This window comes from Neophocaena asiaeorientalis, unplaced genomic scaffold (genome assembly GCF_003031525.2).
Source record: "Neophocaena asiaeorientalis asiaeorientalis breed wild unplaced genomic scaffold, Neophocaena_asiaeorientalis_V1.1 scaffold307, whole genome shotgun sequence".
Taxonomy (NCBI): domain Eukaryota; kingdom Metazoa; phylum Chordata; class Mammalia; order Artiodactyla; family Phocoenidae; genus Neophocaena; species Neophocaena asiaeorientalis.
This window is the reverse complement of record NW_020171817.1, coordinates 3,598,631-3,608,763: the sequence shown is the minus strand read 5'-3', so window position 1 is coordinate 3,608,763 and position 10,133 is coordinate 3,598,631. Positions and strand designations below refer to the sequence as shown.

The window sequence follows — 10,133 nt, the reverse complement described above, 5'->3', positions numbered from 1 at the left end:
TCACAGCGAGGCCATGTGCTCACTTCTGAACCCAAGGAAAACATCAGCCGCAGACAGACCACCCCCTGACGCTGGTGTGCAAACAGCAGCTGCAGTTATTTTCATTAGGAACATTACACAAGCGGGAAAAATCTGCCTTCTGCTCTATAGGGCCATCCCAGGACACCAGAAATCAAGGCAGAGCGTTTGGGAAGGGTCCTTGGTTGGGTCGCAATGGCAGGTGGGCTACCAAATGAGGTGTTACAAGCCAGAAAGTGCTGGAAAAGTGGAAAAGGAGAAAATTAGCCCAAACTGCTCACCAGCACCCCTCGCCCACACATCCACAGGCTACGGTTCAGTACCTCTCTGCCTTCTAGGGGATCCTTGGCCTTGAACCTTCATCCTATGTGCTCTTTACCCAACCTCCCCAATAGAAACATCTGGCCAAACCACAGTACAACGTCACCACTAGGATGCGGTCACACACCGAACATTCCCATCACCACAAGGTCCCTCTTATAATCACACCCGCCCCCCAAACCCTGGCAACCACTTATCTGTTCTCCGTTTCTAGAATTTCTCATCTCGAAAATGTTACATAGATGGAATCGTACAGGACGGACCATTTGGGGATTGGCATTTTTCGTTCATAATTCTCTGCAGACTCGCACAGGCTGCTGGGTGCATCAATAGTTCATCCTTTTTATTGTTGTTATGCCGCGACCTTCAGACGTTACCCTGGACACCCGCCTGGGGGTGGAGGAGACGTGAGGCGCGGGCAGGGGCGCCCGCATCTTCCCAGCACTACAATCCCTCCAGCCACCACCGCGCGGAGCCACCGGGTCCCGCTCGTATAAGAGGGCCCGGGCTGGCGCTGGGCAGAGGCCGGGGGCGGGGACAGGGCAGGGGCGGGGCGGGGCGCCGAGTGCGGGGAGAGATCCTGACTGGTCGGGCTTGGGGGCGGGGCGGGGCGGGGATAGGGGCCGGGCTGCGCTCGGGGGCGGGGCGTAGCCTAGGGCGAGGTGGGGCGGTGTTCGTGGGCGTGGCCAGGGCTGCGCTCGGGGCGGGGCCCCGCTGGCTGACTCCCAGCGTCAGGCTCGCAAAGCGCGTCTGCCCCGCGACGTCTGCGAGTGCGTGGCTCGCGCGGCCAGAACGTGTCGTGGACGTCGGACGTTCTTCCGGAGGAAGACCGAGTCCTGCCCTCGTCCTGGGCGCGGGCGCTGGCTGCGGTGAGTGTCTGCGCCCACCGGGGAGCGGGCTTGGGGACCCTACCCAGGGCGAGGGTCTCTGCGGGTTCCCACTCCCCGCGTGCCCGAGGCTCCTCTTCTGCAGGTACGAGGCTGGGGCACAGGGTGAGCAGGCCCTTCGCTGCCGTCAGCCGCTGCCCTCCGCCCACCCCAGTTGCAGACGGGAAGCGGGCAGCCCGGGGTCAGCGAGTGGGCGTCGCGGTGACCCGGCCTTGTTGCGGCTCGGCCTCTGCCCCGCGTACCGTCCAGTCTGTACCAGGCCCTGGAACTCAGCTTCTTTAACTTTAGTCCCTGAGATTCTCAGCCAGAGAAATTCGAGGAGAGAAACGTGTACTCAGTGTATGCTTCCTGCACGGCTATTTATAGTTCTAGGGGGAAGGGAAGAACACAAGTGTAGGAAGAGAGACGGTCGCAGAGATTAGGACGAAGTAATGTACATGAAATTATCAGCCCATTTGATGTGCTATATAGAGTTTCACAACCACGTGGCTCTTTTTTCCTGTTGACCTGGTAAGTGTATTAATTTCCGAGGAAGGGGAAAGTACCCCTGCTGTGCAGGGGCAGTAGGTAGGGAAGGTCAGTGGGGGAAGTGTTGGGCTAGTAGCCGACTTCTTGGGCCTCAGTTTCTTATTTTGTACAACTAGGAGAATTGACCAGAGCGGGAGTCAGAAACTCAGCGGCCTCCAGGGGCCTGGTGGGTGATGTGAATAGGTAAACTGGGCCCAGCAAAGCAAGAGGGGAATGCATGCCCTGCTGTAGGCATTAAAATTAAACGGTTTTTATCCAAACCAAAATGTCTTTGGGCCCTGGCCCTAGGGATCTCAGGATGAGGTGTTCCCCGAGTCTGGAGTGACACTGCTGACCTGTCCGAGGTGATCAGGTCCCATCACTCTCCTGCATAACATGCTCCAATGGCTTTCTGTTAGGCTCAGGGTAAAGTCTTTGCCCCTGTCCTGCAGACCCACCCATCTCTTGGACCGAATCTCCCACCACCCAGCGCTCTGTTTTAACCCCAGGTGCATCATGCAGGCTTCCTTGAACACCTGGCTTCCGCTCCCACCGCCTGCCTTACCCTCGCTCTTCCCTCTGCCTGAACCTGTCTGTGGCTGTGCCTCGACCTCTCCCCCTGCCCCTCAGTGTTTGTTTTCTCTTCTAGATTGTTGGGGTCACTGAGGAGAGTGACTGCGCCTGAGAGCCCAGGCCCCACCACACACAGTCCTTCTGTGCCCAGAGTTCACTGCAGACCCTTCTCTTGGCAGCATCCGGAGAGAAAAATACCCATCTTCTAGAATATGGCAGGTGACTATTAGCCATGGGGGAGTTAAGCTTTTTTAAATTAAAATTTTAGTTAGAAATTGAATACCTTGTTATAAAAACTCCAGACAGCGCTGAAGTGTATAAAACTTGTTTATAATGTGCACTGCTATCTGGAATTCTCTCGTTTTGTGTTTTCTTACTGTCCATTTCAGCCCCATCAAAATCTAATGCTTATCCTGTCTTTGCTTTGCCTCCAGCCTCTGGGATGAGCACCAGGACATAGTAGGTGCTCAATAAATAGATATTGAGTGAATGAGCCCCAAGAGTTACAACGGTTAAAGATTCAGCACGACTCACACCCATCCCATTCTGTGACATCTCTTCGTTTCAGCAAAAGATGAAAATCCTTTCATTTCAGAATATAAACGTTCACGTTATTTTACACATCGCGTTGTCCGTTAGGGTTTGTCAGCCTCGGCACTGCTGACCTTTGGGGCTAGATAGCCCTGTGTTGAGGGACCTGTCTGTACTTGTAGGATGTTTAGCAGCAGCCTTGGGCTCTGTCTCCTGTATGCCAGCCTTGCCTCCCTCTGGAAGTGACAGCCAGAAACGTCTCCAGACCTCGTGAAATATCCCCTGGGAGGCAACGCTCTCCCCAGTTTGTGTGTATCCTTTTTCCTTTTAAGTCACCAAGTAGAGTTCCTTTATAACAGATGAGTCTGAGAGGTTCAAATCAAACTGTTAATCATTAATTGCACTTGTGGGATTCAACCTTTACACTCAGCTGAATGCCCCAGAGCTGTTTGCTTCCAACTGACCTTTATATTTTCTCCTTAAGGGCCTAAACAGAATAATATAAATGAAGAGTTTAAACGTTTTGGTCTCAGACGTTCCCAGGGAAGATTTAAACAGATCCCCACAGCTGCCTTCGGTACCTAAGCTCACAGAATCTTCTGAACGAGGAAAGTACTGCTCCAGAGGCTTTTGGTATTAATGACACGGCCAGGCCCTGTAACGCTGGTCTTCTTAGAGCCTCTTGCCCTCAGCTGGCTGATGCCTTCCAACAAAGGGTTAGCACAAAAGATTAGTCACGGTAGTTTCTTATGATATTAGGCAACACGGCTAAAACTTACGGAGGATAACCAAAACAGATTGGGCTTTTAAGGAACTCAGTTGTGTTACTCTTGAGGAATTGTAACTGGACTCGTCGTATATTTGTGTGTTAGTAAACTCAAGTAATGATGAACTATGACATAATTAGATTTTTCTTAAATGCTCATTGTTTTAAACGTGTCACCCATAAAAAGCGTTGGTCTTTCTCGCTTAGCTTCAGCCACGGTGATGCACCTACACGTTTCGTTGTCGTCTTAGTCCTTGTTGCATTTTGACAAAGAGGAATTATTCTTCAAGAGAAATGGTTTCTTGTCTGGATTTAGGTAAGAAAGTGCTCATCGTCTACGCACACCAAGAGCCCCGGTCTTTCAACGGGTCCCTGAAGGATGTGGCGGTGGCGGAACTGAGCCGGCAGGGCTGCACCGTCGCCGTTTCTGATCTCTATGCCATGGACTTTGAGCCTAGGGCCACGAGGAAAGATATCACTGGTGAGTCATGGAATAAATGCTCTGGTTTTTTAAACTTTCTTCTCTGTGTGTGTCTTCTTCCTGAGGTATAATTGACATAACGTTGGATTCGTTTCAGGTGTGTAACATAAGGATGCGATGTTGGTATATGTTGCAAAGTGATGACAAGTCCAGTTAACATTCGTCACCACACAGTTTCACTTTTCTCCCCTCTTGATGAGAGCTTTCAAGATCCGCTCCTTCATATATGCAGCGTCCTAACTGTAGTCACCGTGCTGTGCGTGACATCCCCGTGACTCAGCCATTTATAACTGAAAGTTTGCATTTCCGGCTCTCTCTACCTGTATTACGCACACCCTCCAGCCCCTGCCCCAGGCAGCCAGCAGTCTGTTTTCTGTATTCACGAGCTCAGTTATTTTTTTGTTTTGTTTTGTAAGATTCCGCGTATAAGTGAGATCAGACAGTATTTGTCTTTTTCTGCCTGACTTATTTCACTTAGCATGTACCCTCCAAGTCCATCCATGTTGCTGCAGACGGCAAGGTTTCTTTCTTTGTGGCTGAATGCTATTCCATTGTGTTTATATATCACCTTTTCTTCATCCATTGATGGGCATTTAGGTTGTTTTCGTATCTTGGCTGTTGTGAATAATGCTTCAGTGAGCAGGGGTGCAGATATCTTTGTGAGTTACTGTGTTCCTTTTCTTTGGGTAGATACCCAGAAGTGGGATTGCTGGATAGTGGCTCTATTTTCAATCCTGGGGAGGAAACCTCTGCACTGTCCCCCACAGTGGCTTGCACTTTGCATTCCCACCAGCAGTGCACGAGGGTCCCCTTTTTCCTACATCCTCACCCGCGCTTGTTGTCTCTTGTCTTTTTGACGATGGCCATTCTGACCGGTGTGAAGTGACATCTCACTGTGGTTTTGATTTGCATCCCTGATGATTGTGATGTCGAGCATCTTTTCACGTGCCTGTTGGCCATCTGTGTGTTTTCTTCAGAAAGATGTCTGTTCAGATCCTCTGCCCATTTTTAAATCGGATCGTTTGGGGGATTTTGCCTTCTTTGTAATTTTTTTAATTAAAACAAGTTTGAAAACAAAGCTTATCATTGCACGTGATGGAGAGTTCTCAAGTCAAAAAGGTCTCAGGGCAAGTCCTTTCCCCCGTCCCCAGCCACCCGGTTCCCCAGCCCCCAAGGAAACCAGTGTTACCCGTTACCTGTGCATCTTTCTGGAGTGAGTCTGCGCTATCTCTGGATGTACCTAAAACAATTAAGGGCATAGTCTCCATTTTCCCTCCGCTTTTTAAAACATGGGAACATGTTACATATGTTGTTTTCTTTCTTTCTGCTGCGGAGTCCCCCATTGTATGGAGGAGCCATGGTTTGAGTAGCTGCCACTAATGGGCATTTTTGGTTGTTCCTCACTTTTGCTGTGATAACAGAGCTGCAGCACACGGTCGCGGCCATACGTGTTTTCCTATCTGTGCTGGTATGTCTAGAATGGAGTTACTGGTCAGAGGGAACGTGCGTTTTGAATTTTCGTAGATAATATCAAATTGCCTTCTGTAGGTGCTGTACCAGTTTACCCCCAGCAGTGTTTGCAAGTGCTCGTTTCCTCATTTAACCAATTTTTGGATAATTGCCAGTCTGACAGGTGGAAAAATGGTCCCTGAGTACATACACAGTTTTGTATATGAATTGTAAATATATTTTTACCTATTTTTTTTTTTTTAGTTTTGACTTTACTATGGTGGCTTTTTTCATGCAGAATTTCATTTACTTTTGTTTAGTTGGCTTTTGACCTGTGTGTTTTGTGTCATGTAAACTCTAAGCTTATTTTTTAAAGGTGTTATAGTTTCTGGTATTTCCCAGGTTCCACTTTTTTTTTTTTTTTGCGGTACGCGGGCCTCTCACTGTTGTGGCCTCTCCCGTTGCGGAGCACAGGCTCCGGACGCACAGCCTCAGTGGCCATGGCTCACGGGCCCAGCCGCTCCGCGGCATGTGGGATCTTCCCAGACCGGGGCACGAACCCATGTCCCCTGCATCGGCAGGCGGACTGTCAACCACTGCACCTCCAGGGAAGCCCTCCACTTTTTAAATTTAAGTATATTCTCTATTCAGAATTTACTTTGGTGTATGATGTGAGGTGTGGGTCGTTTTTCCCAAGTACTTACCCAGCTCTCTCATCACCATTTATTACATGATCCAGCTATTTGCCCCAATTTAAAAGGCCACCTTCATTGTGATCTGAATTCCCACACATTTTATTCTCTTCTAAACTTTGTATTCTGCTTTTGTTTTCCTATCCATGACTCAGTACCACATGGCTTTAATTATTTTGGCAACTAATTTATTTAATATCTGATAGAGTTAGGTCACCCTCATTTGTCTTACATTCTATTTTTTTCTGACTAGTTTTACTTTTCCATAAAATCTTTTGAATTAGCTTTCCAGATTGTCGACTGAAAAAAAAATGCACAACGTGAGAGCTGTGAGTTAAGTTTCTTTTGGGGCAGAATGAGGACTATAGCCCAGGGGGCAGCCGCTCCGAGAGCTCTGAGGAGCTGCTCCGAAGAGGGAGGGGGGTCAGGATGTGTGTGATTTTGGTGAAGGGGGTGCGTGCAGTTGAGCACACAGTTCGGCACAAGGTTGCTGCTGGTCACGAGGAGCACACGTCTCCGTTAGTGACGTTAGTGCTTTTCTAGATACGAAGAGATGCAAGAATTGGGCTCATAAACTCTTCTTCTGGAAAGATCTAACTCTCTGAAGACCTGTTCTGCCAGTTTTTCCGGGAGCACAGGGCGCCTCGTTCCTGATCTCCACCCTGAACCCCTTTCAGGGCGTGTTGAAGGTCAGTGGTCACAGCAGTTTGTGACTTAATCCTTGTAGAGGCAGATGGCAAGTGCCAACCTTTGGCTGGCAAGATTCAAAAGGTAACAGATGATCTTTTTTTTAACATCTTTATTGGAGTATAATTGCTTTACAATGGTGTGTTAGTTTCTGCTTTATAACGAAGTGAATCAGTTATACATATACATATGTTCCCACATCTCTTCCCTCTTGTGTCTCCCTCCCACCCTCCCTATCCCACCCCTCTAGGTGGTCATAAACCACCAAGCTGATCTCCCTGTGCTATGTGGCTGCTTCCCACTAGCTATCTATTTTACGTTTGGTAGTGTATATATGTCCATGCCACTCTCTCACTTTGTCACAGCTTACCCTTCCCCCTCCCCATGTCCTCAAGTCCATTCTCTTGTAGGTCTGTGTCTTTATTCCCATCTTACCCTTAGGTTCTTCATGACCTTTTTTTTCCCTTAGATTCCATATATATGCGTTAGCATACGGTATTTGATTTTCTCTTTCTGACTTACTTCACTCTGTATGACAGACTCTAGGTCCATCCACCTCACTACAAATAACTCAATATCGTTTCTTTTTATGGCTGAGTAATGTTCGATTGTATATATGTGCCACATCTTCTTTATCCATTCATCTGATGAAGGACACTAACAGATCTCTTTATTGAGGTCCCATTAAGTTTACGGATGACTCAGCCTCGTGAAGTTCTTTCTGTTCCAGTGACAGGCGTGGCTCCTCGTTTGCTCACGTGCTCTTACAACCTTCCAGGTCTGTTTACGAGTTTTCTTCATGCAGATCTCACATAATTCTTACTAAGTGGGTTTTGTTCCTCTGTGTCAGCAGTCCCCAGCCTTTATGGCACCAGGGATGGGTCTCGTGGAAGACAGTGTTTCCATGGACTGGGGCGAGGGATGGTTCAGGCGGTGATGCGGGCGATGGGGAGCGGCTGTAAATGCAGATGACGCTTCTCTCCCTCCCCCGCCGCTCACCTCCTGCTGTGCAGCCCAGTAACTAACAGGCCAAGGACCGGTACCAGTCCGCGGCCAGGGGGTTGGGGACCCCTGCTCCATGTGAAGAGGACTCAGCTGTGTGTGCGTGTATGTGGCTGCTACTAATTTTCTTACTGTTTGTAGTTTTCAGCTGATTCTCTGGGGCTTTCCTGATACACAGTCAGATCATCTGCAAATAATGCTAATTTCACCTGTGGTTTTCCAGGAATTTTAATTTTAAATTAATTACCTTTAATTTCCTTCTGTTTGCAATTGGGTTAACAAGATCCCCAGGTTTAGTATTTAGTGCTGATGGTAATAGCTGACACCCTTGTCTTTTCTTGTCTTCCTTTTTTTTTTTTTAATTTATTGATTTATTTTTTTGGCTGTGCTGTCTCTTTGTTGCTGCACGCGGGCTTTCTCTAGTTGCGGCGAGCGGGGGCTACTCTTGGTTGTGGTGCGTGGGCTTCTCATTGCGGTGGCTTCTTGTTGCAGAGCACGGGCTCTAGGCATGCAGGCTTCTGTAGTTGCAGTGGGCAGGCTCAGTAGTTGTGCCTCGTGGGCTCTAGAGCACAGGATCAGTAGTTGTGGAGCACGGGCTTACTTGCTCCGTGGCATTTGGGATCTTCCCGGACCAGGGCTTGAACCTGTGTCCCCTGCATTGGCAGGCGGATTCTCAACCACTGCGCCACCAGGGGAGCCCTTCCCTTTTTTAAAAAAAACCAATATTTATTTATTTATTTATTTTGGCTGCGCGGGGTCTTAGTTGCGGCATGTGGGATCTAATTCCCTGACCAGGGATCGAACCCGAGCCCCCTGCATTGGGAGCATGGAGTCTTACCCACTGGACCACCGGAGAGGTCCCTGTCTATTCCCTTTTAATAAACCAAACAATTCTTTTCACTGAGCGAACAGCAAAGCAGGGACTGGGGAGAGAGAGAGTATTACGTGGAGGAGCCACTGGTTTTCAGTGAATCAGGTGACACAGGCTCTTTGTATAAAGTATCTTAAATGTGGTGAACAGGTGGGCAGAGGGTGAAAACAACAAGCCCCTTCACATGCCCTCCTGGTCTCACGTGGCCCCCAGGGACCAGCAGGCGGAACTTTGTGGTGTGGATCATTGTAGATCTTACTCTAAACATCAACAAAATGTGTATCTGTGTGGAGCTTAGACACTCTACAGATACAGACGGAAGTGGGGATTTGCTTGATTCACTAGAGCTTCTGGGAGCCTCTTTATGACTGCACGGCACTTCATGGCACCTGCTGTAACTTACCAGTCCCCCTGTTGACTTAGGCTTACTTTTCTCCAGCTTCCGTTTCAAGCTATGAGTCAGTATGTTTCCATGGCTCTGGACTTCCTGTCTTACTAAGAAAGTCCTCTCCATATCCTCACTTATAAAAATATTCTCATTTTCCCATGACATTTGGATACCTTTGCTTTGATATTTACTTTTATCTAGAGTACACGTGGCCCATGCACATTTTATTGTCCGTTTACCATTATCAGAAGCACCCCGTGTCCTCTGTGGGCTCCACACCCGGTGGGCGGCAGCCTGCCTGAGACACAGGCTCTCCTGCTCAGGGTCTCTGGTCGGTACAGAACCTCATGCACAGAAGGGTCCCAACAGGTGCTTTGAATGAAAATGAACCCCGGGGAGGCTGAGGGAGGAAGCAGAGCCCTGGCATGTTCTCAGCTGTGGCTGCTGAAGGGCTGGCCTCTCCTTGGGCTCCTCTGCAGGCCGCGTGCTGCAGGGGCCGCACCTGGGCCTCCCGTCGTCCCCTCTGCTGCCGTGTGGGACCCGTGGCCTTGAGCTCGGCCCTCAGCCTTCATCTCCTGTCTGGTCGGTTGGGAATTACCCAGGCTGCCGGGTTGTTACGATCATAGAAAGGTGATGCTGCAGAGCGTAGCGTGGTCCGTGGGGATCCTCAACGCTGCAGAGCGTAGCGTGGTCCGTGGGGATCCTCAACCACTGGTGACTGTTGCCAACGCCGACCAGTGCGGTTGGGTGAATGATGATGCTTGAGGAGAACCCACTGAAGGCCTAGATCAAAGTGTTACCTCGGCTCTCAGCCTAGTTGTCGAGAGTTAGGGTTAGAGGGTTAGGGTTACGGTTGGGGTCGCGGTCAGGGTCAGGGGTTAGGCTTAGGGGGTAGGGTTAGGGGTTGGGGGTCGGGGTCAGGGTCAGGGGTTAGGGTTGGGGGTTAGGGGTTAGGGTCAG

At 49.4% G+C, this 10,133-nt stretch overlaps 1 protein-coding gene across 4 annotated transcripts in view; it reads left to right on the top strand.

Annotated features, from left to right (window-relative positions):
• The first annotated feature begins 1,067 nt into the window (after positions 1 to 1,067).
• The window catches only part of NQO2 (N-ribosyldihydronicotinamide:quinone dehydrogenase 2), a 15,058-nt gene continuing 5,992 nt past the window's right edge, over positions 1,068 to 10,133 (top strand). For 2 of the 4 annotated variants that reach the window (XM_024738809.1, XM_024738786.1), the window contains exons 1-3: positions 1,068 to 1,208; positions 2,383 to 2,525; positions 3,920 to 4,084. In XM_024738809.1, coding sequence (XP_024594577.1) covers positions 2,519 to 2,525; positions 3,920 to 4,084 — 172 coding nt within the window. In that variant the 5' untranslated portion in view covers positions 1,068 to 1,208; positions 2,383 to 2,518. The other 2 variants (XM_024738802.1, XM_024738793.1) reach the window with 2 other exon arrangements.